We start from the raw sequence: 26535 nt of genomic DNA on the forward strand, positions 1-26535 counted from the left end.
TACTGTACTACTATACAGTACTACTACTATACAGTACTACTACTACTACTCTACAGTACTACTATACTATACGGTACTACTACTATAAACTACTATTATAAACTACTATACAGTACTACCACGATACAGTACTACTACTATACTGTACTATTACTATACTGTACTACTACTATACTGTACTTCTACTATACAGTACTACTACTATACACTACTATACAGTACTACTACTTTCCAGTACTGCTATACTATATGGATCTACTACTACACTATGCAATACTACTAATATACTATACAGTACTACCACTATACAGTACTACCACTATACAGTACTACTACTTTACACTACCATACAGTACTACTATACTATACAGTAATACTATACAGTAATACTACTATACAGTACTACTACTATACTGTACTCCTGTACAGTACTACTACTATGCAGTACTACTATACAGTACTACTACTATACTATGCAGTATTACTATACTGTACAGTACTGCTATACTATATAGTACTACTACTACACTATGCAATACTACTAATATACTATCCAGTACTACTACTATACTATGCAGTGCTGCTATACTATATAGTACTACTACTACACTATGCAATACTGCTAATATACTATACAGTACCACCACTATACTACTAATGCTACTAATTTACTATACGGTACTACTACTATTCAGTACTACTATATTATACAGTACAAATACTACACTATGCAGTATTACTCAACTGTACAGTACTGCTATACTTTATAGTACTACTACTACACTGTGCAATACTACTAATATACCATACAGTACTACTACTATACTATGCAGTGCTGCTATACTATATAGTACTACTACTACACTATGCAATACTACTAATATACTATACAGTACTATATAGTACTGCTATACTATATAGGGCCAGGATGATACCAGTATCGCAGTATTTTTTCCACGGCAAAAAAGTACGAAGCAGACAAAAGTCTTTGGTCCTTTAAAAACCTGCTGTATATAACATATTGTGTGATATAGCTTAGAGAATATACTGAACAAAAATATAAACGCAACAATTTCAATGATTTTACTGAGTTACAGTTCATATGAGGAAATCAGTCGATTGAAATAAATAAATTAGGCCCTAATCTATGGTTATCACATGACTGGGCAGGGGCGCAGCCGTGGGAAGGCACAGGTTTTATTGTCCCCAGCACAAGGTGCACCTGTGTAATGATCATGCTGTTTAATCAGCTTCTTGATATGCCACACCTGTCAGAAGGATGGATTATCTTGGCAAAGGAGAAATGCTCACTAACAGGGATTTAAACAAAATTGTGCACAACATATTTGAGAGAAATAAGGTTTTTGCGTATGGAACATTTCTGGGATCTTTTATTTCAGATCATGAAACACGGGACCAAGACTTTACATGTTGTGTTTATATATTGTTTCCAACATTAGGGCTGTTTTCCTAAAGAAGTTAAATATGCTTCTTTTTTAATTTCCTAATGAGTATCGTGATACTGGTATCGTCCCAGCCCTAATACAAACCAGTACGACAACTATACTATACAGTACTACCACTATACTGTAATGAAACAGGCAGGGAGCCGGTCTCCAACCCTCTGTCACGCCTTGGTCATAGTATTTTGTGTTTTCGTTATATATTTGGTCAGGCCAGGGTGTGACATGGGTTTATGTGTTGTGTTTCGTATTGGGGTTTTATAGGATTTGGGATTGCTAATGATTAGGGGTGTGTCTAGTTAGGCTTGGCTGCCTGAGGCAGTTCTCAATCAGAGTCAGGTGATTCTCGTGGTCTCTGATTGGGAACCATATTTAGGTAGCCGGGGTTTCACTTTGTATTTCGTGGGTGATTGTTCCTGTCTTTGTGTAGTGTTCACCAGATAGGCTGTATTAGGTTTCACGTTCCGTTTGTTGTTTTCGTATTTAATAGTTATTTCATGTATCGTCATTCATTCATTAAAGAACATGAGTAACCACCACGCTGCATTTCGGTCCTCTCTTTCAACAAACGAAGAACGCCGTTACACCCTCGACCTTCTAGCCCGAGGTCCAGCGCGCTATCGACTGTGCCGCAAAAGCATGCTCGAGCAGCAGGGTTGATTTCCGCGCTTATAAACCCAGGGTCGTTACAGTACTACTATACAGTACTACTACTACTATGCAGTATTACCACTATACTATACAGCACTACTACTGTACTATATGGTACTACTACTATAAAGTACTACTACTACTATGCAGTACTACCACTATACTATACAGCACTACTACTGTACTATATGGTACTACTACTATACAGTACTACTACTACTATGCAGTACTACCACTATACTATACAGCACTACTACTGTACTATATGGTACTACTACTATAAAGTACTACTGCTACAGTACTTATACTATACTACATAGCACTGCTGCTATACTATACAGTACTACCACTATACTATACAGTACTATAGGGCTGGGCGGTATACCGTATTTTACAATATACTGGTATTGATGCAGGGACCGGTTTGGGTTTTTACTTTACCTTCTATAACGGTATTTTAATGTTTGGTTTGTTTGTTAAATGTGATACACCGTGTTTAACATCTATTTGTATAGTTTACATCGCTACTTGAGTCATCTCTCTCCCTCCGTGCCGCTTTCCACAGGCCTAGCCCCGCCTCGTCACTCAAGGAGCGCATTTGAAGTTCCTTAACCCGGTTTGGGTTTTTACTTTACCTTCTATAACGGTATTTTAATGTTTGGTTTGTTTGTTAAATGTGATACACCGTGTTTAACATCTATTTGTATAGTTTACATCGCTACTTGAGTCATCTCTCTCCCTCCGTGCCGCTTTCCACAGGCCTAGCCCCGCCTCTTCACTCAAGGAGCGCATTTGAAGTTCCTTAACCACCCGACACTAGCGTTCAGTCTGCAGAGTCAACGCAGCACATACAACAATGTTGATGACAACGATGCTGTTTTCACTTTGCTTCTTAATATAAATCCACTAGCGTTCTATATATAATTACACTATTAGTTTGTGTTTGCAAATCTGCAAACAGCTAGTTTGTTCTTTTCCTAGAAAGTTGGGCCTAAATCTTGTTAGCTGCTAATGCTAATCGCTAGGTAGCTAGCTAGCTAATAAATGTACTGAGTCAGAGCAAAGATAATTGATAATACCAGTGATGGTGTAGACCTAAATCAACATGTTGTTTGTGTTACAGTACCTTCTAAATCAAAGAGGAATACAAGACGCATTAATATGTTAGCTACTTGAAGTAGCTAAGAGAAAACAGACAATGTAGCCAAAGATTATAGAGTCCCCTAGGAAACAATTATCAACACTTTAGTTCCTATAAAAAAAACACTTTCGTTCCTACCCTAACACAATAACTTCTCCCTGGCATTTTCGTTCATTTTCATGTCAAACAACACTATTCAAAGTGCCCACTATTATATTCTAACTATAGAGTTGGAATAATCATTATATTTCCCATGATTCCAACCTTTCAGAGTGTTTTGATCTAAATCATTGGGTCCTGAACCACAATGGGTCCTGAACCACAATGGGTCCTGAACCACAATGGGTCCTGAACCACAATGGGTCCTGAACCACAATGGGTTCTGAACCACAATGGGTCCTGAACCACAATGGGTTCTGAACCACAATGTGTCCTGCCATGGGTCACATCTTAAGCTGTTTTTCCGGTAGCCTAATTCTTCATTGTAATATTCCCCCTTCTCTGTCAAACCGCTATTGCAACATTTGGCCCATATTGTGCAGCCCTACATGGCAGTGTGGAAATGATCTGAAATGAGTGCAGGAAATGCAGAAATGCATTACTCACAAAGCACATTTAGACGTTTTATCATTTCAAAACTATTGAAAATATCGGCATACCGTCCAATTGTTTTTTAATACCGTGATATATTTTGGCCTTATCGCCCAGCACTACAGTACTACTACTATACTATACAGTACTACCATTATACTGTACTATATATCACTACTACTATACTATACAGTACTACCATTATACTGTACTATGTATCACTACTACTATACTATACAGTACTACCACCGTACTATACCGTACTACCACTATACTATACAGTACTACCATTATACCGTACTATATATCACTACTGCTATACTATACAGTACTACCATTATACCGTACTATATATTACTACTACTATACTATCCCGTACTAACACTATACTATACAGTACTACCATTATACCGTACTATATATTACTACTACTATACTGTCCGGACCTCTGGCAGTCTCTATGGGGGTGCCACAGGGTTCAATTCTTGGACCGACTCTCTTCTCTGTATACATCAATGAGGTCGCTCTTGCTGCTGGTGAGTCCCTGATCCACCTCTACGCAGACAACACCATTCTGTATACTTCCGGCCCTTCTTTGGACACTGTGTTAACAACCCTCCAGGCAAGCTTCAATGCCATACAACTCTCCTTCCGTGGCCTCCAATTGCTCTTAAATACAAGTAAAACTAAATGCATGCTCTTCAACCGATCGCTACCTGCACCTACCCGCCTGTCCAACATCACTACTCTGGACGGCTCTGACTTAGAATACGTGGACAACTACAAATACTTAGGTGTCTGGTTAGACTGTAAACTCTCCTTCCAGACCCATATCAAACATCTCCAATCCAAAGTTAAATCTAGAATTGGCTTCCTATTTCGCAACAAAGCATCCTTCACTCATGCTGCCAAACATACCCTTGTAAAACTGACCATCCTACCAATCCTCGACTTTGGCGATGTCATTTACAAAATAGCCTCCAATACCCTACTCAACAAATTGGATGCAGTCTATCACAGTGCAATCCGTTTTATCACCAAAGCCCCATATACTACCCACCATTGCGACCTGTACGCTCTCGTTGGCTGGCCCTCGCTTCATACTCGTCGCCAAACCCACTGGCTCCATGTCATCTACAAGACCCTGCTAGGTAAAGTCCCCCCTTATCTCAGCTCGCTGGTCACCATAGCATCTCCCACCTGTAGCACACGCTCCAGCAGGTATATCTCTCTAGTCACCCCCAAAACCAATTCTTTCTTTGGCCGCCTCTCCTTCCAGTTCTCTGCTGCCAATGACTGGAACGAACTACAAAAATCTCTGAAACTGGAAACACTTATCTCCCTCACTAGCTTTAAGCACCAACTGTCAGAGCAGCTCACAGATTACTGCACCTGTACATAGCCCACCTATAATTTAGCCCAAACAACTACCTCTTTCCCAACTGTATTTAATTTTTATTTATTTATTTATTTTGCTGCTTTGCACCCCATTATTTTTTATTTCTACTTTGCACATTCTTCCATTGCAAAACTACCATTCCAGTATTTTACTTGCTATATTGTACTTACTTTGCCATCATGGCCTTTTTTGCCTTTACCTCCCTTCTCACCTCATTTGCTCACATTGTATATAGACTTGTTTATACTGCATTATTGACTGTATGTTTGTTTTTACTCCATGTGTAACTCTGTGTCGTTTTATCTGTCGAACTGCTTTGCTTTATCTTGGCCAGGTCGCAATTGTAAATGAGAACTTGTTCTCAACTTGCCTACCTGGTTAAATAAAGGTGTTCTCAACTAGCCTACCTGGTTAAATAAAGGTAAAATAAAATTAAATAAATACATACTACACAGTACTACGAATATACTATGCAGTACTACTATTATGCTATACTGCTTTTATATTATGCAGTGCTGCTACTATACTATATTATACTACTACTATACTAAACACTACTACTACCATACTATACACTACTACTATTGTACAGGACTATATCAGTGTTTTCCACAAGTACATGGAGTAGCCAGACAAATATTTTAAAAAGTAGGCAGTCAGGGAGTTCATTTAACCGGTCTTCTCTTGAGATTAAAGTCATATTTGCAGTTTTACAATTATTTACACTTTTTTGGGGGGGCTATCCAAGAGTAAATGGCGTTGAGGCAGGAGAGGAGGAGTCCTGGTGAGATTAAGGCAAAGGAAACAACGGCCACCTCTTCCCTGCATTCTATTGGCCAAGTCTCTTGATAATGAGGTGGATGACCTCTGATCGTGGATTTGATACCAAAGGTCAGAGACAAAACACATCCCTGAGGAGAGACTGTGTTGGTGGTGGAGTGGAGACACAACACATCCCTGAGGAGAGACTGTGTTGGTGGTGGAGTGGGGGACAAAACACATCCCTGTGTTGGTGGTGGAGTGGGGACACAACACATCCCTGAGGAGAGCCTGTGTTGGTGGTGGAGTGGAGACACAACACATCCCTGAGGAGAGACTGTGTTGGTGGTGGAGTGGAGACACAACACAACCCTGAGGAGAGACTGTGTTGGTGGTGGAGTGGGGACACAACACATCCCTGTGTTGGTGGTGGAGTGGGGACAAAACACATCCCTGTGGTGGTGGTGGAGTGGAGACACAACACATCCCTGAGGAGAGACTGTGGTGGTGGTGGAGTGGGGGACACAACACATCCCTGAGGAGAGCCTGTGTTGGTGGTGGAGTGGGGACACAACACATCCCTGTGTTGGTGGTGGAGTGGGGACAAAACACATCCCTGTGGTGGTGGTGGAGTGGGGACACAACACATCCCTGAGGAGAGACTGTGGTGGTGGTGGAGTGGGGGACACAACACATCCCTGAGGAGAGACTGTGTTGGTGGTGGAGTGGGGGACACAACACATCCCTGTGGTGGTGGTGGTGGAGTGGGGACACAACACATCCCTGTGGTGGTGGTGGTGGAGTGGGGACACAACACATCCCTGTGGTGGTGGTGGAGTGGGGACACAACACATCCCTGAGGAGAGACTGTGTTGGTGGTGGAGTGGGGACAAAACACATCCCTGTGTTGGTGGTGGAGTGGAGACACAACACATCCCTGAGGGGAGACTGTGGTGGTGGTGGAGTGGGGGACACAACACATCCCTGTGTTGGTGGTGGAGTGGGGGACACAACACATCCCTGTGTTGGTGGTGGAGTGGGGACAAAACACATCCCTGTGGTGGTGGTGGAGTGGGGACACAACACATCCCTGAGGAGAGCCTGTGTTGGTGGTGGAGTGGGGGACACAACACATCCCTGTGGTGGTGGTGGAGTGGGGACACAATACATCCCTGAGGAGAGACTGTGGTGGTGGTGGAGTGGGGGACACAACACATCCCTGAGGAGAGACTGTGGTGGTGGTGGAGTGGGGACACAACACATCCCTGAGGAGAGACTGTGTTGGTGGTGGAGTGGGGACAAAACACATCCCTGTGTTGGTGGTGGAGTGGGGACACAACACATCCCTGAGGAGAGACTGTGTTGGTGGTGGAGTGGAGACACAACACATCCCTGTGTTGGTGGTGGAGTGGGGACTAAACACATCCCTGTGTTGGTGGTGGAGTGGGGACACAACACATCCCTGAGGAGAGACTGTGTTGGTATTGCGTATGTCCGACACATGGGGACCTTTTTTGACTTGCTGTGAGCATTGGCCCAGGAAGTCCAACAGCCACAAAACCAGTCCCCCATCTAAGGAGAAGTCCCGAATGAGTCTCTGTGCCAGAATTTTGGGCTGGATTGTTGAAGGCAGAAGAAAAGTCAACAAACAGGACCCTGACATGGGATTTGGCTCTAGATGTCTATAGACCATGTTAATACCCCCTCTAGATGTCTATAGACCATGTTAATACCCCCTCTAGATGTTAATACCCCCTCTAGATGTCTATAGACCATGTTAATACCCCCTCTAGATGTCTATAGACCATGTTAATACCCCCTCTAGATGTCTATAGACCATGTTAATACCCCCTCTAGATGTCTATAGACCATGTTAATACCCCCTCTAGATGTCTATAGACCATGTTAATACCCCCTCTAGATGTCTATAGACCATGTTAATACCCCCTCTAGATGTCTATAGACCATGTTAATACCTCCTCTAGATGTCTATAGACCATGTTAATACCCCCTCTAGATGTCTATAGACCATGTTAATACCCCCTCTAGATGTCTATAGACCATGTTAATACCCCCTCTAGATGCCTATAGACCATGTTAATACCCCCTCTAGATGTCTATAGACCATGTTAATACCCCCTCTAGATGTCTATAGACCATGTTAATACCCCCTCTAGATGTCTATAGACCATGTTAATACCCCCTCTAGATGTCTATAGACCATGTTAAGGAGGGTAAGAATGGCATCATCAACTCCTCTGAGAGGCTGATCGGCAAACTGAAATGGGTCGAGAAGCTTCTGGGTGATGCTGAGAATATGACTTTTCATAAGTTTCTCAAGGCATTTCAATACTAAGGATGTCAAGGCGACAGGGAGGTAGCCATTCAGCACAGAGGGATTAGATGCTTTAGGAATTGGTATAATTATTGAGTTTTTACACAATACTGGCACGTGTTGCTGGTCGAGTGAGGATTGGGAAATGTCTGTTATTAAAAACAAACTACCTCAGGCCAACCTACTGTCGGCTCCTAGAGAGGGAGAAACCCACAGTCAAAACTACCTCAGGCCAACCTACTGTCGGCTCCTAGAGAGGGAGAAAGCCACAGCTAAAACTACCTCAGGCCAACCTACTGTCGGCTCCTAGAGAGGGAGAAACCCACAGTTAAAACTACCTCAGGCCAACCCACTGCCGGCTCCTAGAGAGGGAGAAACCCACAGTTAAAACTACCTCAGGCCAACCCACTGCCGGCTCCTAGAGAAGGAGAAACCCTGTTAAAACTACCTCAGGCCAACCTGCTGTCGGCTCCTGGAGAGGGAGAAACCCACAGCTAAAATTACCTCAGGCCAACCCACTGCCGGCTCCTAGAGAAGGAGAAACCCACAGCTAAAATTACCTCAGGCCAACCTACTGTCGGCTCCTGGAGAGGGAGAAACCCACAGCTAAAACTACCTCAGGCCAACCTACTGTCGGCTCCTCCTCCTCCGGTCTGTAATCGCCATGTCTCGAGCTGACCACCGTCCTTCCTGTTCTCAAGAGGCGACCTGCCAGAATGACTACCACCCTGTAGTCATGAAGTGCTTTTGAAAAGGCTGGTTAGGGCTCACATCAACTCCCATCATCCCAGACACCCTAGAGCAGGGATCATCATCCCAGACACCCTAGAGCAGGGATCATCAACTCCCATCATCCCAGACACCCTAGAGCAGGGATCATCAACTCCCATCATCCCAGACACCCTAGAGCAGGGATCATCAACTCCCATCATCCCAGACACCCTAGAGCAGGGATCATCATCCCAGACACCCTAGAGCAGGGATCATCAACTCCCATCATCCCAGACACCCTAGAGCAGGGATCATCATCCCAGACACCCTAGAGCAGGGATCATCAACTCCCATCATCCCAGACACCCTAGAGCAGGGATCATCAACTCCCATCATCCCAGACACCCTAGAGCAGGGATCATCAACGCATCAGCTGCGGGCCGATTCTTTTCTTCAGCGGATGGATGGACAGGGGGACCGAAAACAATAATTACAAATAATTTGTAGACTGCAAAAATGACCGCAAGAAGCCCAAATAGATATAATATTTGACTAAAACATCATAATTTGAAATCTTATTTCCATTTGATCACCAGTCTCTCTATTATGCGTGGGAATACCTGCGAGTCAAATTCGGGCCGCAAGTTGGGGAATCCTGCCCTAGAGCCACTCCAATTTGCATACCGCCCTAACAGATTCCATAGACGACGTCATCTCATTTGCATATCACTCTAACAGATCCATAGACCACGTCATCTCATTTGCATATCACTCTAACAGATCCATAGACCACGTCATCTCATTTGCATATCACTCTAACAGATCCATAGACCACGTCATCTCATTTGCATTCCGCACTGCCCTCACCTACCGAGATAAGAGGAACACAATGCTGTTCATTGACTACAGCTCAGCGTTCAACACCGTAGTCCCCCCTCAAGCTCGCCTCCAAGCTAAGGACCCTGGGACTAAACACCTCCCTCTGCAACTGGATCCTGGACTTCCTGACGGGCCGACCCCAGGTAGTAAGGGGAGGCAACATCACCTCCGTCACGCTGATCCTCAACACGGGGGCCCCACAAGGGAGTGTGCTTAGTCCCCTTAAGTACTCTCTGTTCACCCACAACTGTGTGGCCACGCACTACTCCAACACCATCATCAAGTTTGCTGACGACACGATGGTAATAGGTCTGATCACCGGCAACGATGAGCCTACACAGAGAAGGTCAGTGACATGGCGATGTGGTGCCGGAACAACAACCTCTCCCTCAATGACAGTAAGACAAAGGAGCTGATCGTGGACTACAGGAAACGAGGGGGGGGGGGGGGGGGGGGGGCGAGCACGCCAAAGGGGCTGCAGTGGAGCGGGTCAAGAGCTTCAAGTTCCTCTGTTGTCAAAATCACTAAGGACTTAAAATGGTCCACACACGCACAGTGGTGAAGAAGGTACGACAGCACCTCTTTCCCCTCAGGAGGTTAAAAAGATTTGTCCTCAATTCTTCAAAAAAAGTACAACTTTAAACGTCATTGTCTCGATACTTCGGTCCCGATATGATTGGTATTACGATTCTCTTATGTTTTGCGTTTCGATACCGTGATTTTATTGTGATTTGATGTTCCGAAACATATTGCTCTCTATATGGGGCGGCAGGGAGCTTAGCACTTAAGCGCTTGGGCCAGTAATCGAAAGGTTGCTTGTTCGAATCCCCGAGCTGACTAAATGAAAAATCTGATGTACCCTTGAACAAGGCACTCTGGATCTGCTGAATTTAAAACATTTTTTTTAAAACCTTTATTTAACTTGGCAAGTCAGTTAAAGAACAAATTCTTATTTACAAAGACGGTCTAGGAACAGTGGGTTAACTGCCTTGTTCAAGGGGCAGAATGACAGATTTGTAGCTTGCCAGCTCGGGGGATTCGATCTTGCAACCTTTCGGTGACTAGTCCAACGCTCTAACCACTAGGCTACCCTGCCGCCTCCACACTCTAACCACTAGGCTACCCTGCCGCCTCTACACTCTAACCACTAGGCTACCCTGCCGCCTCTACACTCTAACCACTAGGCTACCCTGCCGTCTCTACACTCTAACCACTAGGCTACCCTGCCGCCTGTACACTCTAACCACTAGGCTACCCTGCCGCCTGTACACTCTAACCACTAGGCTACCCTGCCGCCTCTACACTCTAACCACTAGGCTACCCTGCCGCCTGTACACTCTAACCACTAGGCTACCCTGCCGCCTCTACACTTTAACCACTAAGCTACCCTACCGCCTCTACACTCTAACCAGGTCAGGTTAGAGCCTCTAACTAGGCTACCCTGCCGCCTCTACACTCTAACCACTAAGCTACCCTACCGCCTCTACACTCTAACCACTAGGCTACCCTGCCGCCACTACACTCTAACCACTAGGCTACCCTGCCGCCTCTACACTCTAACCACTAGACTACCTGCCACCTCTACACTCTAACCACTAGGCTACCCTGCCGCCTCTACACTCTAACCACTAGGCTACCCTGCCGCCTCTACACTCTAACCACTAGGCTACCTGCCGCCTCTACACTCTAACCACTAGGCTACCCTGCCGCCTCTACACTCTAACCACTAGGCTACCCTGCCGCCTCTACACTCTAACCACTAGGCTACCCTGCCACCTCTACGCTCTAACCACTAGGCTACCCTGCCGCCTCTACACTCTAACCACTAGGCTACCCTGCCTCCTCTACGCTCTAACCACTAGGCTACCTGCCCCCCCCTACACTCTAACCACTAGGCTACCTACCTCCTCTACACTCTAACCACTAGGCTACCCTGCCGCCACTACACTCTAACCACTAGGCTACCCTTCCGCCCCATAATGACTCAAATGTAAAAACCAAAATGTATATGTCTGCTGCAACGAGACAATGAGTATTGATCAGTTATGTAAATAAAAGAGCATGTTGTTCACTGTTTTAAAAACAAGATGGAGAACCAACGGCTGGAGGAACAATACCAGAGTTTTGGCTCAGGGACAGCCAATATATATATATTTTTTAATTAATATATTTTTTAAAAACTAGCGCTAGCTGATGCTATATAGTGAATCAACAATTGGAGTCAAAGTATCAATATAATATCCAAAAATGTCCCAAAAAATAATATGCTATGTAACGGTATCGACCCCCCCAACGCTACGGGCTAGTTATTTACTACTAGCCGGGTCTGAAAAATACTAGCCTCGGGCTAACGGGCTATCTTCATTTTCATCCCTGTCTCTGTCTAGATCCTCATGATGGTGGGTCTGCCAGCCTGTGGCAAGACCACCTGGGCCTCAAAACATACTGAGAGTCACCCTGAGAAGAAATACAACACCCTGGGAACCAACGCCATCATGGAGAAGATGAAGGTAAGCCTTCATGACCCTGATAACCTGTCATAACCTTCAGCTCTCTGAGGTCACAGGTGGGGCTACACAACTGATTCAACTAATTCAATAGTTCACAATTGTCAATTTAGTCAACTAGAAGCTGAATGAGGTGTGTTACTACTAGGCTTGAGTGTGTTATCTAAAAATAGACCCCCCCCCCCCCCCCGTATAAGAGCTATGTCCTTCCTACCAGGTGATGGGTCTGCGTCGTCAGAAGAACTACGCTGGTCGTTGGGACGTTCTGATCCAACAGGCCACTCAGTGTCTCAACCGCCTCATCCAGATCGCCGCACGCAAGAGACGCAACTACATCCTGGACCAGGTACGGTACCTACCGCTTCCTCTTGACTACTTTCTGCTTCCTGTGTGTGTGTAATACGGCTCTGCTGACCTCTGATCTCTCTAATGAACTATTTATTTATCTTGCAGGTCATGTTGATGATAGAGTAGAAGACACTATGGTTGTTGACCATCTTGTTGCCATTTATACCGTTTTTTCAATTTTATAAAGGAAAAACTGTTTATTAGGTCCTTCATGTTATCTTCCATCCGTCTCAGTATTATTCCGCTACGACCCTTTTGTTGTTCTTTTACAGTATTTTACTGTATTATTATTATTATTACAGTATTTTACTGTATTATTCCTACAGTATTTTACTGTATTATTCCTACAGTATTTTACTGTATTATTCCTACAGTATTTTACTGTATTATTCCTACAGTATTTTACTGTATTATTATTATTACAGTATTTTATGTGTTTTTATGCATCTGTAGTCCTGTTGACTTTGTAAAGATGTTTACAAACAGTAGAACTCTGCCTGGTGAGTAAAGACAAACAACTTCTGTTGCTATGGTAACTATAACGAGACAGACCGACCGTTGATAGCCTTAATGATAAAACAGCTAGACTGTGTTTTCTGTTGTTAAATGAATAAACCCCCTGAAGGTAAGTGAAAAAGGTGAGGAGACTAACCATTTTTGAAGTTTTCCAGAGAGATGTCGTTGCTGAGGTTACTAACGGTAAGTCAGTCTAACAGAGGTGTCTGCCGGTAACCGTGGAAACCGTGAGTAGCAACAGGTAGGTTGTATCTGTGTGTGTGTGTGTGTGTGTCTACGGGACAGGAGGACGACCGTGACAACCAGGTAGGCATAGGTAAGTCAAGGGGACCCTGGCAGGTGTAGATTCACATTTCCACTAGTGTTACCCAAATCTCAAGAAATGTTACCTTTAAAGATACAGGGCACCTTATAACAACCAGGCTAGTTGTTTAAAGGGTCCCCTTCACTCTGTGACAGTAACAGGATCTTGAAGACGACGTGGAGAAGTGCAGTCTGGGAAGGTAGGTCTGTGGCTTGGGGAGAGAGAGAGTGAAATACCACCCAAAAAGAGTAAAAACCTAAAAATCCAACCAGCGTAAAACGCCTCTCTACCTTCATTATTTCAGGGTTCCCGGCTTCCCTGCCAGAGGAAAACAAAGCCTGCCCCATAACACAACAAGTAAACAACAACAAGTAAACAATAACAAACAGCCTTCTACCTCTTTCCTTGTGTCACCATTGCTAGACAAATGTATATGGATCAGCCCAGAGACGAAAAATGCGTCCTTTTGAGGGGTTTCAGCGCAAGGCTATTGTAATATGTCCCACGGAGGAGGACTTTAAAGAGCGAACGTTAAGACAAACTGATGAACAGGGGAAGGATGTGCCAGATCAGGCTGTGTTAGAAATGAAAGGTAGGAACAACCATGTGGAAACAAAACCAACCAACCAATAAAACAAAAACCAACAGATCTACTTTACTTTTTTCTATGTTTTTGTCTCTAAAATCAAATCTTGGAAGATGCTCTCCCAACCCCTGCCACCTTCCCTGCCCCCCAACCCCTGGCCCCCCCTCCCCAACACCTGCCTCCTTCCCCCCCCAACCCCTGCCCCCCATCCCAACCCCTGCCACCTTCCCTGCCCCCCAATCCCTGGCCCCCCCTCCCCAACCCCTGCCTCCTTCCCCCCCCAACCCCTGCCCCCCCTCCCCAACCCCTGCCTCCTTCCCCCCCCAACCCCTGCCCCCCATCTCAACCCCTGCCTCCTTCCCCCCCACCCCTGCCCCCCATCCCAACCCCTGCCTCCTTCCCCCCCAACCCCTGCCCCCCATCCCAACCCCTGCCTCCTTCCCCCCCAACCCCTGCCCCCCATCCCAACCCCTGCCCCGCATCCCAACCCCTGCCCCCCATCCCAACCCCTGCCCCGCATCCCAACCCCTGCCTCCTTCCCTGCCCCCCATGCTTCCAGCCTCCGGACATATATTAAGATGCAGTACCCTTTGAGCCTCCTGCCCCTCTATGTTGCCCCTCTATGTTGCCCCTCTGTGTTGCCCCTCTATGTTGCCCCTCTATGTTGTCCCTCTGTGTTGCCCCTCTATGTTGCCCCTCTATGTTGTCCCTCTATGTTGCCCCTCTATGTTGCCCCTCTATGTTGCCCCTCTATGTTGTCCCTCTGTGTTGCCCCTCTGTGTTGCCCCTCTGTGTTTCCCCTCTATGTTGCCCCTCAATGTTGCCCCTCTGTGTTGCCCCTCTGTTTCCCCTCTATGTTGCCCCTCAAATGTTGCCCCTCTATGTTGCCCCTCTGTTTCCCCTCTATGTTGCCCCTCTATGTTGCCCCTCTATGTAGCCCCTCAATGTTGCCCCTCTATGTTGCCCCTCTATGTTGCCCCTCTATGTTGTCCCTCTATGTTGCCCCTCTGTGTTGCCCCTCTGTGTTGCCCCTCTGTGTTGCCCCTCTGTGTTGCCCCTCTGTGTTGCCCCTGCCAACCCGCTGACCTGTTGCACTGCAAACTGAGGATGTGCTCTAAATTGAACTAACTTACTGTCAAAAAGTAGTGGACACTCAGTCTGCAAGGGCTGTTGACAAGCTTATTGGCTGTCGGTGAGCTGACTCATGTTCAGACCAGCAGTCATGTGTCAGTCATGTGTCAGTCATGTGTCAGTCATGTGTCAGTCATGTGTCAGTCATGTGTCAGTCATGTGGCAGTCATGTGGCAGTCATGTGTCAGTCATGTGTCAGTCATGTGGCAGTCATGTGTCAGTCATGTGTCAGTCATGTGGCAGTCATGTGGCAGTCATGTGGCAGTCATGTGGCAGTCATGTGGCAGTCATGTGTCAGTCATGTGGCAGTCATGTGGCAGTCATGTGGCAGTCATGTGGCAGTCATGTGGCAGTCATGTGGCAGTCATGTGGCAGTCATGTGGCAGTCATGTGGCAGTCATGTGGCAGTCATGTGTCAGTCATGTGTCAGTCATGTGGCAGTCATGTGTCAGTCATGTGTCAGTCATGTGGCAGTCATGTGGCAGTCATGTGGCAGTCATGTGGCAGTCATGTGGCAGTCATGTGGCAGTCATGTGGCAGTACTTGTTGAAAGCTGTTTTAAGACGGCAGCACTTGGTTTGCAGTGGTGCTTCCCCCTCCCCCCTCCTCTGTGTTCGCTTGAACAAATGTTTCCTCCAGGTTCTCTGGAGGTTGAATTTGTTCTGACTGCAGTAGCCAAACAGCCAGCCCATAGAACCCTCCTACCCTCAGTCTATAGAACCCTCCTACCCTCAGTCTATAGAACCCTCCTACCCTCAGTCTATAGAACCCTCCTACCCTCAGTCTATAGAACCCTCCTACCCTCAGTCTATAGAACCCTCCTACCCTCAGTCTATAGAACCCTCCTACCCTCAGTCTATAGAACCCTCCTACCCTCAGTCTACAGAACCCCTCCTACCCTCAGCCTACAGAACCACTCCTACCCTCAGTCTGTAGAACCACTCCTACCCTCAGTCTATAGAACCCCTCTACCCTCAGTCTGCAGAACCCCTCCTACCCTCATTCTATAGAACCCCTCTACCCTCAGTCTGCAGAACCCCTCCTACCCTCAGTCTATAGAACCCTCCTACCCTCAGTCTATAGAACCCTCCTACCCTCAGTCTATAGAACCCTCCTACCCTCAGTCTATAGAACCCTCCTACCCTCAGTCTGCAGAACCACTCCTACCCTCAGTCTACAGAACCACTCCTACCCTCAGTCTGTAGAACCACTCCTACCCTCAGTCTATAGAACCCCTCTACCCTCAGTCTACAGAACCCCTCCTACCCTCAGTCTACAGAACCACTCCTACCCTCAGTCTGTAGAACCACTCCTACCCTCAGTCTATAGAACCCCTCTACCCTCAGTCTGCAGAACCCCTCCTATCCTCAGTCTACAGAACCACTCCTACCCTCAGTCTGTAGAACCACTCCTACCCTCAGTCTATAGAACCCCTCTACCCTCAGTCTACAGAACCCCTCCTACCCTCAGTCTACAGAACCACTCCTACCCTCAGTCTGTAGAACCACTCCTACCCTCAGTCTATAGAACCCCTCTACCCTCAGTCTGCAGAACCCCTCCTACCCTCATTCTATAGAACCCCTCTACCCTCAGTCTGCAGAACACCTCCTACCCTCAGTCTATAGAACCCTCCTACCCTCAGTCTATAGAACCTTCCTACCCTCAGTCTACAGAACCCCTCCTACCCTCAGTCTGCAGAACCCCTCCTACCCTCAGTCTACAGAACCCCTCCTACCCTCAGTCTACAGAACCCCTCCTACCCTCAGTCTGCAGAACCCCTCCTACCCTCAGTCTATAGAACCCTCCTACCCTCAGTCTGCAGAACCCCTCCTACCCTCAGTCTACAGAACCCTCCTACCCTCAGTCTGCAGAACCCCTCCTACCCTCAGTCTACAGAACCCCTCCTACCCTCAATCTGCAGAACCCCTCCTACCCTCAGTCTATAGAACCCTCCTACCCTCAGTCTGCAGAACCCCTCCTACCCTCAGTCTACAGAACCCTCCTACCCTCAGTCTACAGTACCCTCCTACCCTCAGTCTGCAGAACCACTCCTACCCTCAGTCTGCAGAACCCGCCTACCCTCAGCCTATAGAACCCCTCCTACCCTCAGTCTATAGAACCCTCCTACCCTCAGTCTATAGCACCCTCCTACCCTCAGTCTGCAGAACCCCTCCTTCCCCCAGTCTACAGAACCCTCCTACCCTCAGTCTGCAGAACCCCCCAACCCTCAGTCTGCAGAACCCCTCCTACCCTCAGTCTGCAGAACCCCTCCTACCCCCAGTCTATAGAACCCTCCTACCCTCAGTCTACAGAACCCCCCCCACCCTCAGTCTGCAGAACCCCTCCTACCCTCAGTCTATAGAACCCTCCTACCCTCAGTCTGCAGAACCCCTCCTACCCTCAGTCTACAGAACCCTCCTACCCTCAGTCTACAGAACCCTCCTACCCTCAGTCTGCAGAACCACTCCTACCCTCAGTCTGCAGAACCCTCCTACCCTCAGCCTATAGAACCCCTCCTACCCTCAGTCTATAGAACCCTCCTACCCTCAGTCTATAGCACCCTCCTACCCTCAGTCTGCAGAACCCCTCCTTCCCCCAGTCTACAGAACCCTCCTACCCTCAGTCTACAGAACCCCTCCTACCCTCAGTCTGCAGAACCCCTCCTACCCTCAGTCTGCAGAACCCCTCCTACCCTCAGTCTGCAGAACCCCTCCTACCCTCAGTCTATAGGCCCCCTCCTACCCTCAGTCTGCAGAACCCCTCCTACCCTCAGTCTACAGAACCCCTCCTACCCTCAGTCTATAGAACCCTCCTACCCTCAGTCTACAGAACCCCTCCTACCCTCAGTCTACAGAACCCCTCCTACCCTCAGTCTGCAGAACCCCTCCTACCCTCAGTCTACAGAACCCCTCCTACCCTCAGTCTGCAGAACCCCTCCTACCCTCAGTCTGCAGAACCCCTCCTACCCTCAGTCTATAGAACCCTCCTACCCTCAGTCTGCAGAACCCCTCCTACCCTCAGTCTACAGAACCCCCCTACCCTCAGTCTGCAGAACCCCTCCTACCCTCAGTCTATAGAACCCTCCTACCCTCAGTCTGCAGAACCCCTCCTACCCTCAGTCTACAGAACCCTCCTACCCTCAGTCTGCAGAACCCCTCCTACCCTCAGTCTACAGAACCCCTCCTACCCTCAATCTGCAGAACCCCTCCTACCCTCAGTCTATAGAACCCTCCTACCCTCAGTCTGCAGAACCCCTCCTACCCTCAGTCTACAGAACCCTCCTACCCTCAGTCTACAGTACCCTCCTACCCTCAGTCTGCAGAACCACTCCTACCCTCAGTCTGCAGAACCCGCCTACCCTCAGCCTATAGAACCCCTCCTACCCTCAGTCTATAGAACCCAACCTACCCTCAGTCTATAGCACCCTCCTACCCTCAGTCTGCAGAACCCCTCCTTCCCCCAGTCTACAGAACCCTCCTACCCTCAGTCTGCAGCACCCCTCCTACCCTCAGTCTGCAGAACCCCTCCTACCCTCAGTCTGCAGAACCCCTCCTACCCCCAGTCTATAGAACCCTCCTACCCTCAGTCTACAGAACCCCCCCTACCCTCAGTCTGCAGAACCCCTCCTACCCTCAGTCTATAGAACCCTCCTACCCTCAGTCTGCAGAACCCCTCCTACCCTCAGTCTACAGAACCCTCCTACCCTCAGTCTACAGAACCCTCCTACCCTCAGTCTGCAGAACCCATCCTACCCTCAGTCTGCAGAACCCTCCTACCCTCAGCCTATAGAACCCCTCCTACCCTCAGTCTATAGAACCCTCCTACCCTCAGTCTATAGCACCCTCCTACCCTCAGTCTGCAGAACCCCTCCTTCCCCCAGTCTACAGAACCCTCCTACCCTCAGTCTACAGAACCCCTCCTACCCTCAGTCTGCAGAACCCCTCCTACCCTCAGTCTGCAGAACCCCTCCTACCCTCAGTCTGCAGAACCCCTCCTACCCTCAGTCTATAGGCCCCCTCCTACCCTCAGTCTGCAGAACCCCTCCTACCCTCAGTCTACAGAACCCCTCCTACCCTCAGTCTATAGAACCCTCCTACCCTCAGTCTATAGAACCCCTCCTACCCTCAGTCTACAGAACCCCTCCTACCCTCAGTCTGCAGAACCCCTCCTACCCTCAGTCTACAGAACCCCTCCTACCCTCAGTCTGCAGAACCCTCCTACCCTCAGTCTATAGAACCCCTCCTACCCTCAGTCTACAGATCCCCTCCTACCCTCAGTCTGCAGAACCCCTCCTACTCTCAGTCTACAGAACCAGCCTACCCTCAGTCTGCAGAACCCTCCTATCCTCAGTCTATAGAACCCCTCCTACCCTCAGTCTACAGAACCCCTCCTACCCTCAGTCTGCAGAACCCCTCCTACCCTCAGTCTACAGAACCCTCCTACCCTCAGTCTGTAGAACCACTCCTACCCTCAGTCTGCAGAACCCTCCTACCCTCAGTTTATAGAACCCCTCCTACCCTCAGTCTACAGAACCCCTCCTACCCTCAGTCTGCAGAACCACTCCTACCCTCAGTCTGCAGAACCCTCCTACCCTCAGTCTATAGAACCCTCCTACCCTCAGTCTACAGAACCCCTCCTACCCTCAGCCTATAGAACCCCTCCTACCCTCAGCCTACAGAACCCTCCTACCCTCAGTCTGCAAAACCCCCCCTACCCTCAGTCTGAAGAACGCTCCTACCCTCAGTCTACAGAACTCTCCTACCCTCAGCCTTCACAGCATACCCTCAACCCACCCTCAGCCTACACAGCATACAATCAGCCTTCACAGTCTACCCTAAGGCTTCACAGTCTACCCTCAGCCTACCCTCAGCCTACACAGCATACAATCAGTCTACAGAACCCCTCCTACCCTCAGTCTGCAGAACCTCTCCTACCCTCAGTCTATAGAACCCCTCCTACCCTCAGTCTGCAGAACCCTCCTACCCTCAGTCTATAGAACCCCTCCTACCCTCAGCTTACAGTCTACCCTCAGCCTACACAGCATACAATCAGCCTACACAGTCTACCCTCAGCTTTCACAGCATACCCTCAGCCCACCTTCAGCTTACAGAGTCTACCCTCAGCCTTCACAGCATACCCTCATCCTACACAGTCTACCCTCAGCCTACCCTCAGCCTTCACAGTCTACCCTCAGCCTTCACAGTCTACCCTCAGCCTATCCTCAGCCTTCACAGTCTACCCTCAGCCTTCACAGCCTGCCTCCTTCCATCTCCTCCCAGTTCTTTCTCTTTTCTATGATTCCCCTCATCATTATGTGATAATAATGTATCTTTTCATTTTGTCTCCCGGTGGTGTTGGCTGATCTGGCCTTCGCTACAACCTCTCCTCTCTCTCTCTTTCTCTCTCTCTATCCTGTCATCCTGGACCGGTCCGTCTCCTCCATCTGTCTCTCTCGGGGGTCATCTCTCCATCCTGGCTTCCAGCCAACTTCCTGCTCCCTGAGCCCAGCGACTTCCTGGAAGAGGTGATTTTTGTGGAGCTGCAGCGGGAAGAGGCTTTCAATCTGGTGAAGGAATACAACGAGGAGGGACGCAAGGCCGGCCCACCCCCCGACAAACGCCATGACAACCGTCCGGGAGGGTTCCGTGGCAACGGGGGAGGCTACCAGCGCTATGACGACCGTGGCGGTCCTCGCGGCGGCGTAGGATACCAGAGTAGAGACGCAGGCGGATACAGAAGGGGTAAGGAAGGAACAGACTCCTCCCCAGGTCAGTCACTCACACTTTTCTCCTGAAGTGTGCATTCGTACACTCTCCCATCAGGGGGATTTAAGAGGGAGGGACTGATTTAGGGCGGTTGTTGCTTACACCAATCCACTGCTTGTCACCGTGTCTGGGCTAGGCCCTGCTCTAAGAGACGTGCCTGTATGTCTCGCTCTGTTTCAGGCAACAACCGTGGCGGCTACACCGGCAACCGCTGGGGTGGGAACGGTAACTACCGTGAGGGGGGGTCGTCGGCTCCGAGGGGAGGGTACAACCGTAACCAACAGTCAGGAGGCTACAACCGCCCGGCGCCCTACAGCAAAGGGGGATACAACCAGGTAACCATGGATACACCTGCTGTCTGTCTGTCTGCACATTAATGGAGAGGATATGAGTTTTACCTGAGCAGGAAATACTCTGTGTCATAGTTATAGCCCATCAACTAGAGGTTTTCCTGGTCAGGTGACCAGACACTAACAATGTGCTAATCAGGGTACGACATAAATTATAGCCTGCTTGTAACGATGGTCCTCCTCTTCGTCTGAGGAGGAGGAGGAAGGATCGGACCAATATGCAGCGTGGTAAGTGTCCATGTTAATTTATTCGAACTGAACACACGAAACAAAATAACAAAGTGAAAGGAAGAAACGAAACCAGTTCTGTCAGGTGAAACAACAACACTAAACAGAAAACAACAACCCACAAATCATAGTGGGAAAACAGGCTGCCTAAGTATGGTTCTCAATCAGAGACAACGATCGACAGCTGCCTCTGATTGAGAACCATACCAGGACAAACACAGAAATACAAAAACATAGAATACAAAAACATAGAATGCCCACCCCAACTCACGCCCTGACCAAACTAAAACAGAGACATAAAAAAGGAAACTAAGGTCAGGACGTGACACCGCTGGGCCTGCCCAGTAGCTTCTCGGCGCATTTTGGCAATCCAGTTCAACGTTTACCTGCTCTGTCGCAGTCTACCGATTTGAAAACCATTGAAGACTACATGTCAGAAAAGTCATGCTATTTGTATTTGAGCAATATGATTGGCCATTCATTAAACTACGCTCATCGCGAGTCGCAACTTCTCGAGCAGTATGTGAGTTGATGCCGCCACACAGCGGGCAGTCCAGAGTGAAAAAGAAGTGCCCATCAATCTATTCGCTGAGCTTATTTATAAAAATTAAAAAATATGTTTTTAAGGGAAAGTGAATTACAAACGTAAACCTTCAATAGTGAACACACTAGCAATATGCTGGCTACTGTTGATAGTCTGCACAAAGAAGGCTAAAAAAATACACCTAGCATTTGTCTTAGCTAGACTACTGTAGCCAGATTTATATATATTTTCAAAAGTACTTCTCTTAAAGGGGCAACGTCCTATTTTGAGATTTACATATTTTAGAAACACGTGAATGACTGTATTAGTAAACTACCCCAGGACCCTACTGTATTAATAAACAACCCCAGGACCCTACTGTATTAATAAACTACCCCAGGACCCTACTGTATTAGTAAACTACCCCAGGACCCTACTGTATTAATAAACTACCCCAGGACCCTACTGTATTAATAAACTACCCCAGGACCCTACTGTATTAGTAAACTACCCCAGGACCCTACTGTATTAGTAAACTACCCCAGGACCCTACTGTATTAGTAAACTACCCCAGGACCCTACTGTATTAGTAAACTACCCCAGGACCCTACTGTATTAATAAACTACCCCAGGACCCTACTGTATTAGTAAACTACCCCAGGACCCTACTGTATTAGTAAACTACCCAGGACCCTACTGTATTAGTAAACTACCCCAGGACCCTACTGTATTAGTAAACTACCCAGGACCCTACTGTATTAGTAAACTACCCCAGGACCCTACTGTATTAGTAAACTACCCAGGACCCTACTGTATTAGTAAACTACCCCAGGACCCTACTGTATTAGTAAACTACCCCAGGACCCTACTGTATTAATAAACGACCCCAGGACCCTACTGTATTAGTAAACTACCCCAGGACCCTACTGTATTAGTAAACTACCCCACTACCCTACTGTATTAATAAACTACCCCAGGACCCTGATGTATTAGTAAACTACCCCAGGACCCTACTGTATTAGTAAACTACCCCAGGACCCTACTGTATTAGTAAACTACCCCAGGACCCTACTGTATTAATAAACTACCCCATGTCCCTACTGTATTAATAAACTACCCCAGGACCCTACTGTATTAGTAAACTACCCCAGGACCTTACTGTATTAGTAAACTACCCCAGGACCCTACTGTATTAGTAAACTACCCCAGGACCCTACTGTATTAATAAACTACCCCAGGACCCTACTGTATTAGTAAACTACCCCAGGACCCTACTGTATTAGTAAACTACCCAGGACCCTACTGTATTAGTAAACTACCCCAGGACCCTACTGTATTAGTAAACTACCCCAGGACCCTACTGTATTAGTAAACTACCCCAGGACCCTACTGTATTAGTAAACTACCCCAGGACCCTACTGTATTAGTAAACTACACAAGGACCCTACTGTATTAGTAAACTACCCCAGGACCCTACTGTATTAGTAAACTACCCCAGGACCCTACTGTATTAGTAAACTGCCCCAGGACCCTACTGAATTAGTAAACTACCCCAGGACCCTACTGAATTAGTAAACTACCCAGGACCCTACTGTATTAGTAAACTACACCAGGACCCTACTGTATTAGTAAACTACCCCAGGACCCTACTGTATTAGTAAACTACCCCAGGACCCTACTGTATTAGTAAACTACCCCAGGACCCTACTGTATTAGTAAACTGCCCCAGGACCCTACTGAATTAGTAAACTACCCCAGGACCCTACTGAATTAGTAAACTACCCAGGACCCTACTGTATTAGTAAACTACACCAGGACCCTACTGTATTAGTAAACTACCCCAGGACCCTACTGTATTAATAAACTACCCCAGGACCCTACTGTATTAGTAAACTACCCCAGGACCCTACTGTATTAATAAACTACCCCAGGACCCTACTGTATTAGTAAACTACCCCAGGACCCTACTGTATTAGTAAACTACCCAAGGACCCTACTGTATTAGTAAACTACCCAAGGACCCTACTGTATTAGTAAACTACCCCAGGACCCTACTATATTAGTAAACTACCCCAGGACCCTACTGAATTAGTAAACTACCCAGGACCCTACTGTATTAGTAAACTACCCCAGGACCCTACTGTATTAGTAAACTACCCCAGGACCCTACTGTATTAATAAACTACCCCAGGACCCTACTGTATTACCCTAATGTACCCCATGGCTGGGCCAGTATATTCTTGGTTAACGTTGAATAGTTTACAAGTAGTAATGGAGTCTGTTTTTGTTTTCCGACATGCTTTTCTTTCTCTCTCCTCCAGAGTTACAGCCCCAGCAGCTATAATCAAGGCAACTACCAACAGGGTTACAACTACGGCAGCTACAGTCAGTACCCAGGATACAGCCAAACTCAGAGTTACAGCGAGTCTACGCCAGCTGCCGCAGGACAGACCTACAGCCAACAGCAGAACTACAACCAGCAGTACCAGCAGGTAGTTACCACAGCAACCAGCAGTACCAACATGTAGTTACCATAGCAACCAGCAGTATCGACCGGCAGTCACCATAGCAACCAGCGGTACCCACAGGTGGTTACCATAGCAACCAGCAGTACCCTCAGGTGGTTACCATAGCAACCAGCAGTACCATCATGTAGTTGCCATAGCAACCAGCGGTATCGTCGGTGGTTACCATAGCAACCAGCAGTACCAGCCGGTAGCTACCATAGCAACCAGCAGTACCAGCCGGTAGTTACCATAGTAGCAACAACGGTAGTATGCCAGGATTCAGTTGAACTCGGGTAACCCTGATACAGCTAACCTCCAGTATCAGCCTGAAGTTATTGGATAGGGTATTTAATCATTTTAGAAACTTCAGCTGGATAGGGTATTTAATCACTGAGAGATGGAGTATTTAATCACCGAGAGATAGGGTAGTTAATCACCGAGAGATAGGGTAGTTAATCACTGAGAGATAGGGTAGTTAATCACTGAGAGATAGGGTATTTAATCACTGAGAGATAGGGTTTTTAATCACTGAGAGATATGGTATTTAATCACATAGAGATAGGGTAGTTAATCACTGAGAGATAGGGTATTTAATCACTGAGAGATAGGGTAGTTAATCACTGAGAGATAGGGTATTTAATCACCGAGAAATAGGGTATTTAATCACTGAGAGATAGGGTATTTAATCACTGAGAGATAGGGTATTTAATCACTGAGAGATAGGGTATTTAATCACAGAGAGATAGGGTATTTAATCACCGAGATATAGGGTATTTTATCGCCGAGAGATAGGATATTTAATCACTGAGAGATAGGGTATTTAATCACTGAGAGATAGGGTATTTAATCACCGAGAGATAGGGTAGTCAATCACTGAGAGATATGGTATTTAATCCCCGAGAGATAGGGTAGTCAATCACTGAGAGATAGGGTATTTAATCCCCGAGAGATAGGGTATTTAATCACCGAGAGATATGGTATTTAATCACTGAGAGATAGGGTAGTTAATCACTGATAGATAGGGTGTTTAATCCCCGAGAGATATGGTATTTAATCACTGAGAGATAGGGTATTTAATCACCGAGAGATAGGGTATTTAATCACTGAGAGATAGGGTATTTAATCACTGAGAGATAGGGTATTTAATCACCGAGAGATATGGTATTTAATCACTGAGAGATAGGGTATTTAATCACTGAGAGATATGGTATTTAATCACTGAGAGATAGGGTATTTAATCCCCGAGAGATAGGGTAGTCAATCACTGAGAGATAGGGTATTTAATCCCCGAGAGATAGGGTATTTAATCACCGAGAGATAGGGTATTTAATCACTGAGAGATAGGGTAGTTAATCACTGATAGATAGGGTGTTTAATCCCCGAGAGATATGGTATTTAATCACTGAGAGATAGGGTATTTAATCACCGAGAGATAGGGTATTTAATCACTGAGAGATAGGGTATTTAATCACTGAGAGATAGGGTATTTAATCACCGAGAGATATGGTATTTAATCACTGAGAGATAGGGTATTTAATCACTGAGAGATAGGGTAGTTAATCACTGAGAGATAGGGTATTTAATCACTGAGAGATAGGGTATTTAATCACTGAGAGATAGGGTATTTAATCACTGAGAGATAGGGTATTTAATCACCGAGAGATAGGGTAGTTAATCACTGAGAGATAGGGTATTTAATCACTGTATTGCCTCTCTCTCTCTCTCTCTCTCTCTCTCTCTCTCTCGCAGTATGCCCAGCAGTGGCAGCAGTACTACCAGAACCAGTCTCAGTGGAACCAGTACTACGGCCAGTATGGGAACTATGCCGGCCAGGGGCAGAG

The 26535-nt window shown here is 47.0% G+C and overlaps 1 protein-coding gene across 2 annotated transcripts in view; it reads left to right on the forward strand.

Moving 5' to 3' along the window:
• The window catches only part of hnrnpul1 (heterogeneous nuclear ribonucleoprotein U-like 1), a 57072-nt gene that overhangs the window by 30353 nt on the left and 184 nt on the right, over positions 1-26535 (forward strand). Inside the window, exons 10-16 of one of the 2 annotated variants that reach the window (XM_031795341.1) lie at positions 12317-12439; positions 12654-12782; positions 14028-14196; positions 20805-21089; positions 21267-21421; positions 24509-24679; positions 26444-26535. The exon at positions 26444-26535 is cut by the window's right edge and continues 184 nt beyond it. In XM_031795341.1, the coding sequence (XP_031651201.1) occupies positions 12317-12439; positions 12654-12782; positions 14028-14196; positions 20805-21089; positions 21267-21421; positions 24509-24679; positions 26444-26535 (1124 nt within the window). The remainder of the gene's footprint in view (positions 1-12316; positions 12440-12653; positions 12783-14027; positions 14197-20804; positions 21090-21266; positions 21422-24508; positions 24680-26443) is intronic. The other variant, XM_031795342.1, reaches the window with a different exon arrangement.

This window comes from Oncorhynchus kisutch, linkage group LG18 (genome assembly GCF_002021735.2).
Source record: "Oncorhynchus kisutch isolate 150728-3 linkage group LG18, Okis_V2, whole genome shotgun sequence".
NCBI classification, from domain to species: domain Eukaryota; kingdom Metazoa; phylum Chordata; class Actinopteri; order Salmoniformes; family Salmonidae; genus Oncorhynchus; species Oncorhynchus kisutch.